Source organism: Chelonia mydas, chromosome 9, assembly GCF_015237465.2.
Source record: "Chelonia mydas isolate rCheMyd1 chromosome 9, rCheMyd1.pri.v2, whole genome shotgun sequence".
NCBI lineage: Eukaryota > Metazoa > Chordata > Testudines > Cheloniidae > Chelonia > Chelonia mydas.
The window spans coordinates 41,398,615-41,420,442 of record NC_057855.1 but is presented as its reverse complement, the minus strand read 5'-3'; the positions used below and the strand labels follow the sequence as shown (position 1 = coordinate 41,420,442).

The 21,828-nt window shown below is 38.9% G+C and overlaps 1 protein-coding gene across 18 annotated transcripts in view; it reads right to left on the bottom strand.

Annotated features, from left to right (window-relative positions):
• Positions 1 to 21,828, bottom strand: part of PIK3CB (phosphatidylinositol-4,5-bisphosphate 3-kinase catalytic subunit beta) — a 182,620-nt gene that overhangs the window by 85,801 nt on the left and 74,991 nt on the right. For 7 of the 18 annotated variants that reach the window (XM_037908181.2, XM_043521931.1, XM_037908180.2 and 4 more), the window contains 3 exons: positions 13,038 to 13,221; positions 7,020 to 7,085; positions 4,668 to 4,893 (listed from right to left, as the gene is read on the bottom strand). In XM_037908181.2, the coding sequence (XP_037764109.1) occupies positions 4,668 to 4,893; positions 7,020 to 7,085; positions 13,038 to 13,190 (445 nt within the window). In that variant the 5' untranslated portion in view covers positions 13,191 to 13,221. Of the gene's footprint in view, positions 1 to 4,667; positions 4,894 to 6,651; positions 6,812 to 7,019; positions 7,086 to 11,754; positions 11,862 to 13,037; positions 13,222 to 14,915; positions 14,985 to 21,200; positions 21,303 to 21,828 lie in introns of those variants that run through there. The other 11 variants (XM_043521939.1, XM_043521938.1, XM_043521934.1 and 8 more) reach the window with 5 other exon arrangements.

Here is a 21,828-nt window from a genome sequence, read left to right as displayed (position 1 = left end):
TTGTGGAATCTCCATCACTGGAGATTTTTAGGAGCAGGCTGGACAAACACCTGTCAAGGATGGTCTAGATAATACTTAGTCCTGCCAGGAGTGCAGGGACTGGACTAGATGACCTCTTAAGGTCCCTTCCAATCCTATGATTCTATGCTTATTTTGCTTACTAAATAAGTTTTAACTTTACTTTATTCCTGTTCATCCTGCAGAACCAGAAGAGCTGCTGAAGAGTGAACTGGCTATTCTGGGTTGAGCATTCCATACAATTTTTAATTAAGTTTTGAGAGCAGAAATGTTAATACAGTCTGTGGTAAGGACTCAGTTCAACAGCAGGAACAAAAGCCTCTCCATGTCACTGTTAAATAAGAGAGAGCACTCTTACTCCCTGACCCCAGAAGATCGCAAAATTAAACCACTTTACCTCCCTGCTCCCTCTCATCCTGCAAGCAGCAGACAGTAAGTAAAGCAGTGGGGCCAGACAAAGCTTGAAGACATCAAGGAGAAAGGGTTTGCAAGCCACCAGTTCTCCCTCCCACAAATAATTAGGAGGAAGTAGAAGGAGAAGATGGGAAGATGGTCTGGGTGGCTTACACGAAGCTAACGGTGTAGCAAACAGACAAGTTTACCCTGGCATTTCTCTTGGTGATTTTTGAATTAATACAAACCTGATACTCCAGTCAAAACCAAAAGATTAAAAATTTGCACAAACCAAATTCACTGGTTTAGCTTTGCTAAACCTATGTAAACCAAAAGCAGAAAGATCTCAGCTCTACTTCTTCAATACCTAATGAAGCAAGGGCATATACAAACACCACATTTCTCTCACACTTTGAAAAATATTCTCCAAATTGTGCTAACGCACCTTTTGAGAACAGGCAGAGTTTAACCTTACAAGTTCATAGTGGAATGCATCATTTTTCCAAAGCACAAAATAGGAACCCAAAGCTAGCTCTGTACATAAATATCTTGCAGAGTCATAAAAACTGAAATAATTAATCAAAGAATCTTTCAGAATACTATTTTTGGAGTGTTTAAACAGGCTATGTCAGTAATGGCTCCATTGTCAGTTTGAACAAACAAGCAGACAGTTTGCTGCTGAAACCTAAACAAAACTTGTAGTCTGTATAAAAGGACTAACAATTCTCCATTGTTCTGCTACGCAATGTATGACCTCACTAGTCTCTATTTATCTTCATTTGTATCTGCAAGTGAATAATTTGACCATGTATTTAAAGATGAAAATTCTGTACTAATAAAGGCCAAAAGCAATTCACTCATAGAGCAATGTTAAGCCCCTACAAAACCGCTTAACAATTGTATGTTGAAAGATGTCTACAGTGCAACTATTAAGAAACCATGAATCATACCAAGCTAGCTGAACCAAAAAGCCACCACCTATGCAAAACAAGAATAGGTTTCTACTAGGGCTGTTGATTAATGGCAGTTAACTCACTTGATTAACTGAAAAAGAAATCGTGATTAATCACACTGTTAAACAGTAGAATACCAATTGAAATTTATTAAATATTTTTGGATGTTTTTCTACATTTTCAAATATATTGATTTCTATTAAAACACAGAATACAAAATGTACAGTGCCCACTTTATATTATTTTTTATTACAAATATTTGCACTGTAAAAATGATAAAATAGTATTTTTCAATTCAACTCATACAAGTACTGTAGTGTAATCTCTATCATGAAAGTGTAACTTACATAGATTTTTTTTGTTACATAACTACATACAAAACCAAAACAATGTAAAACTGTAGAGCCTACAAGTCCACTCAGTCCTACTTCTTGTTCAGCCAATCGCTAAGACAAACAAGTTTGCTTACATTTATGGGAGATACTGCTGCCTGCTTCTTATTTACAATGTCACCTGAAAGTGAGAACAGGCATTTGCATGGCACATTTGTAGTCGGCACTGCAAAGTATTTACGTGCCAGACACATTAAACATTCATATGCCCCTTCATGCTTTGGCCACCATTCCAGAGGACATGCTTCCAGGCTGATGATGCTCATTAAAAAAATAATGTGTTAGTTACATTTGTGATTGAACTCCTTTGGGAAGAATTGTATGTCCCCTGCTCTGTTTTATCCATTCTGCCATATAGTTCATGTTATAGCAGTCTCGGATGATGACCCAGCACATGTTCGTTTTAAGAACACTTTCACAGCAGATTTGACAAAACACAAAGAAGGTATTAATGTGAGATTTCTAAAATAGCTACAGCACTCGACCCAAGGTTTAAGAAGCTGAAGTGCTGTCCAAAATCTGAGAGGGACAAGGCGTGGTGCACGCTTTCAGAAGTCTCAAAAGAGCAACACTCAGATGCGGAAACTACAGAACTCGAACCACCAAAAAAGAGAATCAATTTTCTGCTGGTGGCACCTGACTCAGGTGATGAAAATGAACATGCGTGGGTCCACTCTACTTTTGATCGTTATCGAGCAGAACCCATCATCAGCATAGACGCATGTTCTCTGTCAGAGCCGTCCTCTGGGCGACCGCTCTGAGCCGTGCACTTTGCAGGGCCCCATGGGCTGGTGTGATTGGCCGGCATGGTTGGTCCCAGAAGAAATGAATCCGTCATTTCCGCCCCAGACCACGCACTCCCGTAGGGACGGCCCTGTACATCTGGAATGGTAGTTGAAGCATGAAGGGACATATGAATCTTTAGTACATCTGGCATGTAAATATCTTGCGACGCCAGCTACAACAGTGTCATGTGAACATCTGTTCTCATTTTCAGGTGACATGTAAACAAGAAGCGGGCAGCTTTATCTCCTGCAAATTGAAACCAAATTTGTTTGTCTGAGCGATTGGCTGAAGTAACTGAGTGGACTTGTCAGCTCTAAAGTTTTACATTCTTTTATTTTTGAATGCTGTTATTTTTTTTGTACATAAAATTCTACATTTTTAAGTTCAACTTTCATGACAAAGATTGCACTACAGTGCTTGTATTAGGTAAATTGAAAAATACTGTTTCTTTTGTTTTTTTACAGTGCAAATATTTTTAATCAAAAATAAATATAAAGTGAGCACTGTACACTTTGTATTCCGTGTTGTAATTCAAATCAATATATTTGAAAATGTAGAAAACATCCAAAAAATATTTAAATAAATGGTATTCTATTATTGTTTAATCACACGATTAATCAGAATTAATTTTTTTAATTGCTTGACAGACCTAGTTTCTACCGCCTTACACACATTAGGATCCTTATTGTAACACCCTTCACTGTAGAATACTTTTTTCTGATCACTAATTATCCATTATATTTTACCATTACCTTGATAACGCTGGCCTTAGAATTCCAATAGCCATAGTGTCATGTACTGATGTATGACAGACTGAAGTTTAAAATTCCCCTAAAAGAGATTCTTACTTTGATTAAGGACCAGCCCCAACAGGCTACAAAAGGAGTTTTATCTAGCCTTCCCAGTTAGGTTTTGAGGGAGAAAGAAGGATACAACAACCAAACAGGCCTTTAAAATCAACTCAGGTGTTAGGAATATCTTTAGACGTAGACCCTTGATCTTCTCTTTCAGACAGATGTTAAGGTGATATAGTCTGTACTGTGAGTTTCAATGGGCCTCCTCTCTGGCAAGGTGTATCACAAGGAAAATAAAAAACAACCCCCTTCCCTCACTCACACACACACTTATGGGATGGGAGAGCAGAAAATGTGTGTCTGTAATTCTTCTTTGGAAATATCTCATGGGATTCTCACTTATGGGTCTCATGATCCCTGTGTGAAACTGGCAGAATTCCCCCAGCCCAAAGCTTTTTGGTCCCCTGAGGCAGCAATACTTCAAAATGAGTCCTGTTCTACTAATACCTGAGTAGCAAAGGCCCCTACCAGTACCCTTAGAAACTTCAAGCCATATGCTTTTTGATTGTGATTAGGCAGGAGCTACAACAATTATCATTATCAGCTCTTTCATCTCTGTTCTTTTTGGTTCTCTGCAGGAAACTCCTTGCCTGATTGTGGTCAATCAGGGACTGGCTAAGGCTGAAGTAGCCGTTGTTGGAGGAGCACGAACAGTGCAAACAGGGAGGTCTGTGCTGAGTGCTTCTTCAGTCTCAAAAATCAAACTTCTTTGAGCTAGGGAGTTCTGCTCAGTCTCATGCTGGGAGCTGGAGGCCAAACACTGAGAACCCATTAAAGATCATATCTTCAGAAAATTGATCTAAGTGGCTGTAAATGTCATGCCACTGTCATCATTAATCAGAAGTGACTTGGATTTTTATTATTTTTATTAAATTACATTTCAAAACTAGCAGTAAGGCACTTTATCCACTTCATGTCTCTTCCACTTTTCAGATGGTTCCAGCCACTTGAACTTCATTCTTGTGCATTAGGACTTCATCAGATATGTGCGATAATTGCTCAGAAATACAGTGTATCATTTGTTTTTGTTAATTCTATTTATTCTGGTTACAAAAATAATCTCACTAGAATTTTTGAAATTTCCGGTGTTAGTGTTACAACGGTGTTCAGAAATTTTTTAAAGTTAGATTTGTATCTCCTTTAGAATGGATAGTTCTAGATTCTAGAAGACAAGGGATGAGGCAGAGATATCCTGGCCTCTGTGAAACTAACTTACACAAAATTTTTCCCTTTTCCAAATAAAACAAAACAGAAAAAATTTAAAAAATTACCTTTTCCTATAAGGACACCTATTTTGGAATCCAGTTTTTCCCCTGGGTCACAGTTCCTTGTCACTAGTTTGAGGACAGGAAGAAAGGGTCTAACATCACACAGCCTTCGCGTTTCATCCTCTAGTTCCTCACGTACAGCCGTCTGGTTCACACATGAGAACATGTAAGAGTCAATCTCCATAAGGAGATGAAATAGAGGGTAGCTGTGTGCCTGCTTCCATAGTAGCTGCAAATAAGAAATACATAGACACCTATTTAGGTCTAAAAGCAATGTTGAGGGTTAAACTTTAAATTTATCTTCAGAAAGCTAATACTCTTCACAGTGTTAGGGCTTTATCCTAATGGCAAGGTCCCACTGATTTCAGGATCAGGCCATTGTGAGACTCTCAGATACTACATTGACAGGGCCATATCAATACCACATGTCAGGGTTCCTTCCCCACTCTGAACTCTAGGGTACAGATGTGGGAACCTGCATGAAAGACCCCCTAAGCTTTTTCTTACCGGCTTAGGTTAAAAACCGCCCCAAGGTACAAACTATGCCTTGTCCTTGAACAGTATGAGGCCACCACCAAGCGTTTTAAACAAAGAACAGGGAAAAAGACCACTTGGAGACGTCTTTCCCCAAAATATCCCCCCAAGCCCTACACCCCCTTTGCTGGGGAAGGCTTGATGATAATCCTCACCAATTTGTACAGATGAACACAGACCCAAACCCGTGGATCTTAAGAACAATGAAAAATCAATCAGGTTCTTAAAAGAAGAATTTTAATTAAAGAAAAGGCAAAAGCATCACCCCTGTAAAATCAGGATGGTAAATACTTTACAGGGTATTTTGATTCAAAACACAGAGGATCCCCCCCACCCCTCCAGGCAAAACCTTAAAGTTACAGAAAACAGGAATAAACCTCCCTCTTAACACAGGGAAAATGCATATAAAACAAAAGAAACCAATCCGCCTTGCCTGGCTTACCTATACTGCAATATTGCAATATTGGAGACTTGGATTAGGATGGGTTGGAGAAGATGGATTTCTGTCTGGCCTCTCTCAGTCCCAAGAGAGAACCAACAGGTAAACGAAGAGCACAAACAAAAGCCTTCCCTCCCCCCATAGATTTGAAAGTACCTTGTTCCCTTATTGGTTCTGTGGGTCAGGTGCCAGCCAGGTTAGCTGAGCTTCTTAACCGTTTACAGGTAACAGGATGTTGCCTCTGGCCAGGAGGGATTTTATAGCACTGTATACAGAAAGGTGGCTACCCTTCCCTTTATTTTTATGACACCATAGATAGAGAGAGAAGGTAAATTGAGCACTAGAATGTGCTCCTGAAGTATAGCACTAGAAAATCAACATACAGTGAAAAACTGGCTGAACTGTTTACCAGCTTACTTAATTCTTATAGCTACATACCAGTGTATTTGTTAGGCCTTGTCTTTACTGCTAAAAAGGTATTTTTTTACCTCAGGGTAACTAAGGCATGTGAGCTACCTCCAGATAAAATCCTAGTGAAGATAAGGCACAGCAGTTTTATGTGAAGCAAACTAGGAGAGGTCAGCCGCCATGGCATGTGTAATGCTGACTTCTCTTAGTTTACCTGGTGGTAAAACTAACATGCCTTATCTTCATTGCATTAAGTTACCCTGAGTTAAAAAAGGGAGTACTTGTGGCACCTTACAGACTAACCAATTTATTTGAGCATAAGCTTTCGTGAGCTACAGCAGTGAGCTAATTTTTTAATCAAAATGTTGTGAGGTACTAAGTCAAACACTTTACAAAAAAAGTCTAAATATATTACATCTACACAGTCATATTTTGTAAACCCAACCAGTAATCTCAAAGAACAAAATATGTTTGACAAAAACTGTTTTCCATAAAAACATGTTGACATTATATTCCTATCCTTTAATTCTTTATCAGCTTAATGACATATGGATTTTTCCATTATTTCACTCAGAAATAATGTCAGGCTAATCAGTTCATAGTTACCTGGGTCATCCCACCTGCACTTTTTGAATATTGGCCCAATGTTAGCACTCTTCCTATCTTCTAGGGTTTCCACCATACATTTATTTGACTGCAATGTAAAATTTATTCCCCTTTTCATTTAAGTATTCAATTATTAGTGAAGATGTCACACCCATTTATCCTAAAATACAAGAGAACAACTGCATATGAAATTTTAATATGTATGGAATGTCTTATTTTATGAAGACAAAAACATTAAGCCACCACAGTGTCAATGTACTTCTCATAAGTAGCTCACTGGAAACTAAAATATCTCATACTGCAAACCCTTAAATGTACTACACCTCTGTTCAAAGAACCGTCAGATTTCCCTCTCAAAAGCAAGGTACCTGCACTGCAGATGTCTCTGTATCACCTTTTCTATGTGCCACAGCCATGGTCTGGAAGGACCACCTCTGCAGATCAAAAAATAGTTCAGTCTTCATGGTTATTCAATTATTGGCCTCGGACATGCTCATGAAAGCCAACAAGGGTGCTGTCTGTGCTGTGGTCACTAGTTCACGAAGGAATGGTTTGAGAAAACCACACTGTTTCACATAGTCACAACCATTCAATGGAAGTTTAGGAGCCCACAGATCACTGCTCACATATGCTCTATTTAAACCATTGAATTAGAAGTGAAAAGGCTTCATTATTTCATTAAAACTCCTCTGACCCACCTAGCCTATTTAGACTATAGGCATGGGGTTTTTTCCTCCTTTTTAGGGGGACTTTGGCAGAGAAGTAAAGGAGCCTAAGTCTTGAAAATCTTCCCCTTTTATCCTGACCCTACTTTGCCTACATATCTGGTCATCTCTCTGGTCAAAGTCTCCCTCTGGAGCAAATTAAAAATCCTACTCTACTTAGCGGGTGATTTTTTGTTCAGCAATATAAGGATCTCCAGTGGAAGCTGAACATACCATTTCTACGACTCTACCAGCTTGAGGGAAAACAAAAGGATGATCTTTGGAGCTATGAAGTCTGTAACTGTGATTCCCTTGATTTTTGAGACCTGTAAAATATCAATACTAATCTCAGCTAGTTTCCTTCTGTAGTAAAGGATGTTTCTAGCCCTCTCATTGCGGACAGCCGTCACAATATAAATAAAGCATTCAGGTAGAAAGTTTTTCAAACAGATTTTAACTTTTTTAATTTGATTTATATATTTATTTTTAGGTTATTTTTAACAGGTGATACAAGCACCTCTAGCCCCTTGAAATGGTGCTTGAGACCAATTAAGGCCATAGGTAGGAGAGAAGTGTTGCTTCAAATAATCATTTTGCTGGTCATTCTATGGGTCCCTGTTCCAGCCTTGGAGAAATGTACTTTAAATCAATATCAATTTAGCTGTCCCACTAGATGACGGAGTCAGTCCATGCATCTAATTTGTTGTTCCTTGACTTTAGCATAGCTTTTGGCACGGTCTCCCACAGTATTCTTGCCAGCAAGTTAAAGAAGTATGGGCTGGATGAATAGACTATAAGGTAGATAGAAAGCTGGCTAGATTGTCAGGCTCAACGGGTAGTGATCAATGGCTCCATGTCTAGTTGGCAGCCGGTATCAAGTGGAGTGCCCCAAGGGTCAGTCCTCGGGCCGGTTTTGTTCAATATCTTCATTAATGATCTGGAGGATGGTGTGGATTGTACCCTCAGCAAGTTTGCAGATCACACTAAACTGGGAGGAGAGGTAGATACACTGGAGGGTAGGAATAGGATACAGAGGGACCTAGACAAATTAGAGGATTGGGCCAAAAGAAATCTGATGGAATTCAACAAGGACAAGTGCAGAGTCCTGCACTTAGGATGGAAGAATCCCATGCACCGCTACAGACAAGGGACCGAATGGCTAGGCAGCAGTTTTGCAGAAAAGGACGTAGGGGTTACAGTGGACAAGAAGCTGGATATGAGTCAACAGTGTGCCCTTGTTGCCAAGAAGACTAACAGCATTTTGGGCTGTATAAGTAGGGGTATTGCCAGCAGATCGAGGGACGTGATCATTCCCCTCTATTTGACATTGGTGAGGCCTCATCTGGAGTACTGTGTCCGGTTTTGGGCCCCACACTACAAGAAGGATGTGGAAAAATTGGAAGACGTCCAGTGGAGGGCAACAAAAATGATTAGGGGACTGGAACACATGGCTTATGAAGAGAGGCTGAGGGAACTGGGATTGTTTAGTCTGCGGAAGAGAAGAATGAGGGGGGATTTGATAGCTGATTTCAACTACCTGAAAGGGGGTTCCAAAGAGGATGGCTCTAGACTGTTCTCAGGGGTAGCAGATGACAGAACAAGGAGTAATGGTCTCAAGTTGCAGTGGGGGAGGTTTAGGTTGAATATTAGGAAAAACTTTTCCACTAGGAGGGTGGTGAAACACTGGAATGCGTTACCTAAGGAGGTGGTGGAATCTCCTTCCTTAGAAGTTTTTAAGGTCAGGCTTGACAAAGCCCTGGCTGGGATGATTTAGTTGGGGATTGGTCCTGCTTTGAGCAGGGGGTTGGACTAGATGACCTCCTGAGGTCCCTTCCAACCCTGATATACTATGATTCTATGAAAATAGGGCTATTGTTTATTTACAGTAAAGAAAGCTGGGTTTGAAAGTCATCCACTTCTGTGTTGCCAGAAACAAAAAGGTATGTTTGTCAAGCCTTCAACTGTTATGCTCTGCAACGTTTGCTTATATTCCACTAACACTTTTTGAGACTGGAATTAAGTATCTCCACTGAAGTTTCCACTGTAAAACCCTTGCATGATTCTTTTGGCTATATGGAAGTTGCTATTGACCTTCCAATACTGAATTTCCATCTTTATGTTTATCAGCCCTAGAGGCTGAGTTCTTCATATGGAAAACAGAACCAAAATGATTCAACTTTTAATACTTTCAGAAAAGCCACAAAAATGTTATTTTCACTGTATTTTATGAAACACTTCAGGTTGATATGGAACAAAATATGAGTGCTCTTGGCATATGCAATGCCACAGCTGTTTAATCAGTATAAATTTGTAAATGTTCTTCATATTTGTCAAGCATGGACAGACAAAAAATAAATCCAATTACAAAAAGACTGTAAAGTGTATATTTTTTGCACATCAAATATTAACAGCAGGCCTCTTTCAGTTGACTTCACAATTACTTGTTACTAAGACTTTATCCTCTCTCAAAATTGAATTAAAAGAGGCATTTAATATTATATAATTAATGCTTTATTCAAAGGGCCAGATAGGAGAGGGATACTTAACAAAATTAGGCCTTAAATGAATATATTTAACTATATATATAGTCTCATTGGACCTACATTAAATAGCTGGGGCTTGATTTATGAAGGAGGAACCTTGAGTTATGTGCTTAAAATATGAGGGGAAAGGACAGCACAGAACTAGCAGCCGAAAAGGTCAATGGGAGGTGCGGGGGGGGGGGGGGGGGGGGGGGAGGGGGAGGTTAGAGACAGTATATTAAAACTAAAAGAAATTTTCATTAAAAATTTAGAAACAAAACAAAAATATCCATTCATGATTTTACTAATATATATGAAAATTAAACAGGGCCCGAGTGAAAACAAAACCTCAATACATATCCAGTTTCCAACTGTCAGATGAACTACTTCAGAATTTTCTTCATTTTCTTCAAGTTCTCCTGGCAAAAAAATTTCCACATAATTTCAAAACTCAGACTATTGTAGGGTCACTGATCCTTGGATTCACAAATCTGCAGTTGTGCGTCTTTTTTCATGTATTACAGTTAAAAAAACCACTACCTTCTTGCATAATTTTATTGTTTACAATCTGTCTTGCACATTGTCCAGATTGGGCAGCAGACTGGAATTCCACAGATTTGATTAAATTCCCAGCAATGTCACAAACTGCCTGGGCAAGTCACAATCTCTATAGCCCCAATTCTTGACTGTCCTGTATTTTGTGTAGTCATGTACATCAGTGCAATGTGGATTTATGATGCCTCCATTCTGATCTGTACATGTGTAAATGACTACACAAGATGCAAGGCAGCAGAGAACTAAAGGCTCTGGGGCTCAATTACCTCTTCTCTAAAAGTGAAGGGACCATCATGACCGTCTAGTTTGACCTCCTGAACATTGTAGGCCACAGAACCTCACCCACCCACTCTTGTAATAGACCCCTAACCTCTGACTGAGTTACTGGAGTCCTCAAATCATGATTTAAACACTTCAAGTTACAGAGAATCCACCATTTACACTAGTTTAAACCTGCATGTGGCTCATGCCCTAGCTGTAGAGGAAGGCAAAAAAAAAAACAAAAAACAAAAACACCCCAGGATCTCTGACCCAGGGGAAAACTCCTTCCTGACCCCAAATGTGGAGATCAGTTAGACACTGAGCATGTCAGCAAGACCCACCAGCCAGATATCTCGGAAAAAATTCTCTGTAGTAACTCAGTCAAAGTCCTCTCCATCTAGTGTCCCATCACTCAGCCAAAGGAGGAATCTGCTGCCAGCATTCACAGATTGCCTACATGCCATTGTAGGCAGTCACATCATATCATCCCCTCCATAAATTTATCAAGCTCAGTCTTAAAGCCAGTTAGATTTTTTTGCCCCAACTGCTCCCCTTGGAAGGCTGTTCCAGAACTTCACTCCTCTGATGGTTAGAAGCCTTCTTCTAATTTGAAGCCTAAACTTGTTGATAGTCAGTTTATATCCATTTGTTCTTGTGTCCACATTGGTACTTAACTTAAATAAATCCTCTCCCTCCTTCGTATTTATCCCTCTGATTTATTTACAGAAAGCAATCATCTCTCTCCTCAGCCCAGGACCTTAGATGAAAAGAACACAGTCAAATGGAAATATTGTATGCAGTGTTGTTGTAGCTATGTTTGTCCCACGATATTAGAGAGACAAGGTGAATGAAGTAATATCTTCATTGGACCAACTTCTGTTGGTGAAAGAGGCAAGTTTTTGAGCTTACAGAGTTGGTCCAATGAAAGGTATTACCTCACCCACCTTGTCTCTCTAAATGGAAATATGGTCAATTTTTAAAAAAAACAGTTAAAATACTATCAGACATTACACCTGCCTTTGAGTCCTCCAGAAAAGTTGGGGTTTTACAATCATATTTACCTATGTTTAAAATGGATGTCTCTCTTGTTTTTGTGTCACACACAAATAGCAAACGGAGTTATTACAGAGGAAACTGAATATGGGTATACATAAAGTGTTGTTGATGCCTGAAACAAATTGAGAAAAATGGAAAACATTTTCTTTAACCTATTTTGCTTACAGTAATCTTAGGTGTATCTTTCAACAACAGTTAAAAAAAATCAGGTGTGATTTTTTAAAATTTAGCTGTATCCCTTAAAGGAAGTTATATTCACAATACACACTCTTTGCTGAACCAACAGCTACACACACATAAATGCATTGTTCCATTTTCCAAAGCCACAGCAAGACATGCTCACATTAGAGATCCAGCTCAGAGTTTCTACACTGCACACTCCATGTGCGCCTCCAGAATATATGCTGAATGAGAAATAAACTGTTCTTAACTAAATAACATTGACAGAAGTACTTTCAATCTTCATAGTCAAAACATGGTGTATGCCACAGAGAACTAGAACTAAAATCTGTGCAAGGCTCCAGGAGACAAATTCTGTTCTCAGTCACACCAAGGTAGATCTTGAGTTACTCCACTGAAGTCAATGGTGTAACTCCAAATGTATGGAGGTATAACTGGGAATAGATTGGCCCCCATGCTTCTATAGCAGACTAACTGAAACTTGCAGGATTTCTAAATTTTAAAAAACACTACATTTTGAGTTAAATATTAAAATAATATATTCAGTGTAATAGCCCTTGTGTTATTTACTTGAATATTTAATTCAATTCATTTCGCAATGTTCTCACCCTTTCAGTCTTCAACATAGATTTGGGGGTGGGGGGGAGACAATGTATAATTTCATCATAGATTTGTCACAGAGAAGCTAAGGTTCTGGCTGATGATTAAGGGGTGGTTGGGGGTTTTAGTTCCTGAGAAGGCACAGGAAGAATTTTGGGGTTGCGAGCTGGGCACAGCTAGATTCTGAGCTAAAATAAATCAGCAGTGAAATAGTTAATGCTGACATTTAAAATCGTCATCGTTAGTTTCAGAGGTAACACTGGATCAGAAGAATGGGAGCAGTTCACATTTCTTGGAGGTATTGTTTCATGCAGTCTACAGTCTAAGTAAGACATTGTACCAGTTTACATTTTATTCACTTTTTAAAGTTGCATCTTGGTTTCATTGACAGGAACAAGCTTCTAAAGGCCTATTAGAAGACTTTTAAACAACATTTAATATATAAAGTACTTCTCAACAAAATCAGTGATGGAGCTCATTCAAAATAGCAAGCCAACCACTAATTTACCTGTTTAATATGGCATATGGTGGCATCTCGAGGGACATCCAGGTTGATATAGGTTCCAGTTGGGAGCAGGAAGTCCACAGAGATTAAGCCATCAGCTCCTACCTGTGAATCCACTGCCCAGATGTCAAGGATGTCTGTCATGGCAGGAGGCATTATGGAACCTGAATATCATAACCACATGGACCTAGGAAAAAAATTAAAATTCAGTAAAACTCAGCGTTTTATAGTCAGACACATTTTAAATTCTTCTGAGATTTTGTATAGGTCTCCTTGCACAAATCAGCTTGCAAGACTGGAGCCTAGGGATTACCAATTTTGGCTGCATGTATTCCTAGAGGTTTCATCACATAACATAACCTTTAATTAAAGATTAATCTTTAATTCCTGGAGACTCCAGGACAATCCTGGAGAGCTGGCAATCCTACTGGAGCCTGAGATGCCTGATACTGCAAATATATGCAAGTAATCAACATCTCAGAGACTACACAAGTGACTAAAGATACTTCTGTGTGGTTGCAGGATCAAGGCCTAAATTACTAACTATGTTTAATTATATATACAAATTTTTCACTAATTTACCTACCTACCAATCTCTGTTTGAAGTAGTGATCAAAAACTTGTACATACTAGAAATGGTTAAAATACCAAATTAATAGGAAAATGGATTAATCAAATCTGTTTATATATCTGAATACATAGTAGCATGTATATTTTAACCAACTGTATGTTCTACTGCATTCTATTATGTTATCAGGAATTATCATAAATGTTTTTACATGTATCTGCAACATTTAAAATCTCAACTAATTCCAATCTATTCTAGGTAGGTGTTCACAACCATAATAACAATAAAGTACATATTTGTACTAAGATAAGCCCCTAAATATTCCTGGGAATATTTCAGATTTGATAGCTCACCGATTATAGAAGTTAACGTATTTCATTAAATGTGGTGTTCACATGTATCTAAATTAAAAACGTACAGATTAAGAAATCAATTACATTCATAGTATCATAGCATCATGTGTGATATTGAATAAAAGCACAAGAGTGGAATATTTAATTTTTTCCTATTGAACTAATTAAAAAACATGAATATGAGGAACTGCAACATTATTGGGGTAAAAAACAACACTGCTTTTGCATTGCATATAAAGAAACATGTAAATTGAAAATATTTTCTAACTGATTTGATTAACACTATATTCAAAGCTGGTGGTAAAATGTGTGACATTTAAAATCAAAGTTTAAGTTGTCATTTTCAGATATCTTAAACATAATAAAATGACAAATACCGCGTTTGATAAAATGAAATCCCCCCAAACACATTCACTTTCAACATTTCCTAAAACAATATTTTTGATGCAGGTAAAATGTACACTGTACTTACAAAGTTCAGCAATATAAAAACAAAGCACATCTCTCCTTCAAATACTTTTTATATTTAACAAGCTTACACTGGCTGCTACCTACTCACAAATGGAGTGATTAAGGATTATAAAAGCAACATGTTTATAAGTCTATAAAACCCCTTATTGGGGTTTAATGTCTTTTTTGTCTCGGGGCAAGAATCTCCTACTCTATTTCTTTGGGAGGGTGACAGAGTTCTCATTTGCTATGAATCCAGCTAATTACCACATCTAATTGCATTGACTAGACAACAAAAGAAACTCATGCACAATCAACACCAATATGAATCAGTTCAGTTCGTTCTTTCCGCTTGACTTCCCCAGCTTTGTATTCTGAGTCTCTTTCTCATCCTCCCAACAGTCCCGCCAGTTCTTCTCTTCCCCAAGTTCTATCTTTCCATCACCCCCACCTCCACCCATACATTACCCCTTCTATCTTCCTCAAAAGCATCACTGCATTCAACATTACCCTCCAGTTGAGAAAGGCTGCACACTGCGCCCTCCAGACACAGCCAACACTGCTCCATTTACTGTAGGGTGGGTAGGGTCACAAGACTGCAGCAAAGCACTCCTTCATAGACAAAACAAGCTGTCTTTGTAGCACTCCAAACCTTTTTATCCAACAATATGAGATGACGGAATCACAATCTGTCCAAGATTTTATTTAATCTGGTGACTAGATTGCTAGTATATCTCTTCTGCTTTTATCCTTCTTTCCCTTCTCCTTGTTTCTGTTCTGTACTGTGGGATCATACCTGTATTATTTCACCACTAAGCACTTCTACTACAACATCAGCAGGAGAAGTGGGATTTCAATTTTAAGAATATCGGTTTTACTCATTTGCTGCGTCTTCTGGAGCCACAGAAGCGCTATGTGCAAGAGCAGCAGACTCAATTGTGATCCTCTTCTGATACACTTATGTACAGGGAAATTAAAAACAAAATGCAGCAACTGCGATGAAATCAAAATGCTGACTATTGCAGTGCTAACAAGTCTACCTTTGATGTAGTGTCTTGCTAACATGGTATTCACATTTTGTTGTAATCCTATTACCAAAAAAAAAAAAAAAAAAAAAAAGAGTCCCTCCTAGACATAAGGATGTAAAATGTTAACCGGTAAGCATTAGTTTTACTGATGAACCCGCCTTAGCCTTTAACTCCCACACCAGTCAGAGCAGCCCCAGCCGCCCCAGCCCTTTAATTGGTTAACCATTTAAACAGTTAACTTTTTAAATGATATTTACATCCCCACCTGGAAGTAAAGGTACCTATACATGTGGGTACATCCAGAAGCAGTGTATTATAGTTTGCCACTTTAATTTGAGTACATGACTGACAAAAAATCAGATAAATAATAGTTATGCTGTGTGTCAGACTTCATAAACACCCATGGGCTATATAGGATTTGTAATTATAGCTTTATACGCAGGGGGTATTGTTTGTGCAATTCACTGACAGCCTCTTTGTCTAAGTATAGCATTACGGAATCTCTTTATGAGATGTTATAGTCAAGCACACACTAGAGCTATAGGAAAGTGCCCCCCACCCCATTTATTGGGAGGCATATGGGTTTACACTCTTAGATTCTAATCCTATTGCAGATTAGTTTTAGAAAAGAGTCTATAAATCAACTATGAAGCCCAATCACTGTGCTATCTAAGTACTTGACTGACTCTTGAAGAATGTATTAAATAGTTAAATGGCTGACAGTCCACATTATAGCAACAGTCTCACATAAGTACAAAAAACAGTAAAACATCTTCAAGATGTAGAAGCAGACATCTATTCCACTCAAGTGTGCACATATCTAGGACGCTGAAGCCAGAAAACTTTGCTCAGTCCCTTATGGGTTCCCCCCTACCCTCGGGCTCCTCTAGAGGTTATTTAAGGGTGGTGCTGCCACAACCCTCCTCAGTTCTTTCACACGAGAATCCATGATCCACCTTCCAATACAGAGGGAATGGAGGGTGGATCATGGAATACACATCTGCACTCACATCTCAAAAAACAAGTTAGTTACAGTACAGGTAATTAACCGATTTTTCTTCAAATGGCTGCAGGACTTTATTCCACACAGGTGACTCACAGGCAGCAATGGAAGGAGGTGGGGCTTGGAGTCAGCTTAAACAGCAACTGAAGTACTGCAAGCCTGGCTTGACACGAGTAATTGGACATGGCTGAGGTCTCATTTCTTGGTAGACAGGATTAGGGAGGTAAATGGATCAGCAGGATAGAAACAAAAATGTCTGAACTAGCTAAAATAAGGGGGAGTAGTCAGGGAAACATTTACAATAGATAAAATACGTCGAATGTTGCATGGACAGAGCATGCTGTACAGGGAATAGTTTCTGCAAGCGATCCAGCTATATTCACTTCTTCGACCAGATCCTGTGCTCCATTTAGAACTAAATCAAGAATTGCCTCTCCTCTTGGGGGTTCCAGGACTAGCTGCTCCAAGCAGCAGTCATTTAAGGTGTCAAGAAACTTTTTGGCACTATGGCTATTTGGGTATCCAATATCGCTGAGGAGTCCAGAAGGACCCTAAAGCTGAAGGGCTATTTAACTTGAATGCAGAAGCCCTTTGATAAATAAGGCATGTTACAAAGAAGGCACGTTCTATAAGCCGCTCTCTTACCAGCATCACCTTAAATTCAACTTTAGCCAGCTGCCCTTCAACCATATTCTGATTTTGGCTAAGCATGGAGAAAGCTGGAGGATGGTGCTGTGCCTGTTTAATCTAACAGAGATGTAGAGCTGGATGTTGCACTTCAGTTTGTGTGGCCTAAGGAGGTCTTCCAATGGCTTCATCTACCAGTAAATGATAAATAATACAAGGGAAGACACTTGTAGGTATCAACAGGTGAGGGGCTTTGGGAGTGAAGAAACAGTTGCCCATTATGACCTGCTAGGTTCAGTCTGAGAGAAAAGGACTTGAGCCATTTCAGAAGACTTCTGTTCACCTCTGCATCTTCTATATGGAACTACAAAAATCTAGTTGTTAGAGACAGCCTGCATCAAACTAAAGATTCAGACCTAGTAACATTTTGCTTGTGGTCACTGAGATGGAGTAGCAAGGTTCACCTTTAAAACAAGTAGCCATTGTTTATAACTTTTAGGAACACAAATGCTTACAAAGCAAATTTTCTCGACTCAAGACCAGCAAAAAACCTGGGAACTCCCATTCTGGAATTTTTCTTTCATTTCTTGTATATGGTTTCCAATCAGCTGGTCCTCAAAGCAAATCCATGTTGATTGAGATCATGTTAAATTAAAACATAGAAAAACTAAATACTTCCCAAGAACGGAATTGGTGCCAGCATGAACATATTTAACATTAATCAGATCCACTTACCTATGTGGAGTGGAAAGTTTGCCCTGGCAACTGAGATTTTAAGCTTTTTTTTTTAATTAAAGTTACATTTCAAGAACATCTGGTTGCAAAGACAAAATTTTCAATATTAATATAATATCAATTCTGAAAAATCAAGAGAAATGAATACTTATGCATTAAGTTTTAAAATGAATTTTTTGCAATATTGCAAATTGTCTAGTATTTGTGTCTCCCCATCCAATCACCCTCACCACTACTGTCTCTGGCACATTATTGCTGTAACTAGCAATTGCCCTGATTTTTAGTGACAGGAAATTCACTTGAGCAACCTTAACTCTAATTTAACAACGTTATTTTTGTTCTACATCCACACACACACCCTAAGTCTGCTTAAAGTGTTGCCTGCTGCGGTAGTCATAAGGCAAGTGAAATCTCTATTGTAAGGCATTGGTTCTGCTATAGGTACTGCAGCAAAACAAATTAATTTAAATTTGCCACACTAGGGATCGAGGGGAAAGGGGTGTGACTCCATTTCAATTTGAAACATGAAATTTAAAAACCAAACACTTTGTTCCACCCTCCTCTTTTTGTTAAAGATGAAATAGGTTAGTTTGTAATTACAGAACTCATTCTAAAGGAGTACTTGTGGCACCTTAGAGACTAACCAATATATTTGAGCATAAGCTTTTGTGAGCTACAGCTCACTTCATCGGATGCATTCAGTGGAAAATACAGTGGGGAGATTTATGTACATAGAGAACATGAAACAATGGGTGTTACCATACACACTTTAAGGACAGTGATCACTCAAGGCGAGCCACTACCAGCAGGAGAGCGGGGGTGGGAGGGGAACCTTTTGTAGTGATAATCAAGGTGGGCCATTTCCAGCAGTTGACAAGAACGTCTGAAGACGCCTGCACCCCCACTGTTCCTCAGACGTTCTTGTCAACTGCTGGAAATGGCCCACCTTGATTATCACTACAAAAGGTTCCCCTCCCACCCCCGCTCTCCTGCTGGTAGTGGCTCGCCTTGAGTGATCACTGTCCTTAAAGTGTGTATGGTAACACCCATTGTTTCATGTTCTCTATGTACATAAATCTCCCCACTGTATTTTCCACTGAATGCATCCAATGAAGTGAGCTGTAGCTCACGAAAGCTTATGCTCAAATATATTGGTTAGTCTCTAAGGTGCCACAAGTACTCCTTTTCTTTTTGCGAATACAGACTAACACGGCTGTTACTCTGAAAAAAGAACTCATTCTGATGCTGTGAACACTAATCAAATACTGATATTCAATAAAGATATAGGACTGATTGAATTTTACTATATATTTTGTAACCAATAAAACACAAACAGCAAAAAGTCCTAAGGTATTTATTTGGAATCTTTTTCTGATTTCTGACATTCAATGTAATTTATCGGAAACCTTTCAGGTTCCATTCGTATTTTTGGTTAGAACTAGAAATTACCCACGTTAACCTGCAGTTTAGAACACTGCAAGAAGCCAGGATGTAAACTTTAACACACTAAACACTCATTTATTGAGATGTTTATTTAACATTCTGTTCATTAGTGAAACAGATTAGATTTAGAAACAATATCCAATCATGATTCTAGTTCTGCCACTAGCTGACACCATAAAGGTCAACGGAGAGCACGTATTTATACTGAAAACAGGACTGGTCACAGACACGGGACTGCTGTGAGAATGAGTCATGGGCCAAACTGTGTAACATGTGGTGACTGACTTAACAACCCTCACATCTAGTAACTGAAATTGTGCCAAGACATCTGGATGGTAAAGGGAACGATGAGAAGCATTTAAGAGATTTCAGCTAAAGGGAAAAAGTGCTATTTCAGGCTCCTAAGGTCAAAACTATTTGTGTCTACTGTCATTGTAAAAACAATTTATCATACAAAAGGAGGAAGTAATTAAGGCAGCACTTAATCTTGGTGTGTCCAGTATCTAGTTAAAGATTATTTTAGTTTACCAGCAGCATAGCTCCTTATATACCATTTGAAGTTACAAGTATTTTAAGTTGTGATTTTGCTAGATAACACAAATATTTTCCTATGTTAAGTGCAGTTCTCCGAAATGTGAGTTTTTTAAAAAAAGAAGTACTCTGGTTTCATATTTGTGTATCTCAGTAATTGTAGATCAAATCTGCTCCATTGACAAGGTTCGTCTGTCTTAAATACTACCAATCCTAGAGACTCATCCAAGGATCTAAAAATTGAACCAGGTTAATTCCTGTTAGCATATCACCACCAGTAATAAAGATGCTGAAAGTCAAATTATATCTTTGTTACATCTGTATAACCATATTATGCTCCCATTTACATTGGGGTTGCACTGGAAGGTTGTACCTGGAAGGCATAATTTGACCTGAAGAATCTTTATTATTGTTGATGGACCAGTTGTAAAGAACCCATCTTGAGTTTTGGATACCAGGCTGATATTTATAGCAGAATCAGCTAAAAAAAATTAATTTGTTAACTGAGCAAATTTGAACTATAATCATTTAAACACAAACATGGGACCCTGCAGTAAGTCAAGCAATAGCATAACAGCTGATGTTTTGTATTAAACAACTATTTTATTGAAATTTTTGTTCTCTAAAAATACACTTCAGTAGATTTGCACATTTGGGTCTGTGTTTCAAGCATGAGACCAGGTTGGAATATCAACAGTTTCAAAGTTTTCAGTCTCTGAGGAAACTTGTAAAGTCATTTTGAGCACCCTTTCAGTTGGTGCTCCAGGTTACCTTTATTCCTACCACAGCCAGTTCCTTTGAAAAGCAGGCAGGAACTCCTAAATAAAAGCTGATTAAAATATAAGTGTATACAAAAAAGGTAAAGCACTGAAATATAGATCCTCAGAGAACAAATATTACAGGTAAGGAATATTTTGTCCAAGGGAACCACGAGAAGGGCTACATATATAGTTCCAAGTGACAGAGGATCAAATCTCTTTCATGGACATCCACTGATGTGGATGCTGCTCATGGATTAGATCTGCTCTTTCCACTACAACAGGAATAGTTTAGGCTTCCTCATTACATTTCCTTCCTCCTGGACTCTGGCAGCACTACGCTCTGAGCCTGCTTCATTCTGCCACCACCTGACAGAGAATGGGGTTAGTCTCACTGCTCACTACTATGAGAACAGTGAGAGTGAGAATCCTTCCTTTCAAACCAATGGGAAAATAAAATAATTGATTTTTTATTTTTATTTTTTAATATTCTCTACCTGTTGTGACATTTGTCACAGCGTGAACTGACCCACTAAGATGTATGCGGCTCAGCCTCACATCTGTGCCAGGTGTAGCCAGCTTCCCCAGGTGAAGGAAATTAATCCAGGGGTAACACAATGGGAATCTGTGGCTCACTAACCAGGCCTTTTGGGAAAATATAAAAGGCAACCTGAATTCAGTTAGGGACAAGCAGATAGTCCAGCAAGGAATCGAGGGTCATGGAGGCGACCAGGGGAGAGGCTGTCCACAGGAAATGCTTGGCAGGAGCTACCTGCAGGGAGGGACAGGAACAAAAAACGTTTAAGATGGGAGTAATGAATTGGTGAACCTGTAGGAGGCTAAAATTTCTAGGTTTAAAATTCAACTGTTTTGATAGTAAACCAGTCCCCAGGAGGAGAGAGCAATTACAAAGTACCAAAAGTGGTAGTTTCGTTTGGCTGCAGAAGGAGAGAAACTGATGCAGCAGCAAAGTCCAAAAATGGTTAAGGACAGCATGGTACAAAACTTCCTTTTAGAGCAGCCTGCAGATCCTGGGTGCTGAATCTGTATCCCCTTTCAGCTCTCTCAATGTGTTTGTATATGTCAAAGTAATCTAGCCCAGCTTGCCATTTATCGCCCCTTCCACTGTTTCCCTCAGCAATATTTCAGTTGCCAACATAGGTAAAGGAAGGAATACCTCTGTTTTTGGCTGGAGAGAGCATACTCAAAAACTTAATTCTGGAACAAATTAGGACACTGACCATGGAAAAAAGAAGCAAAGACTGGAGTCTACTTTTTGTTTAAGCCATTTCATCTTC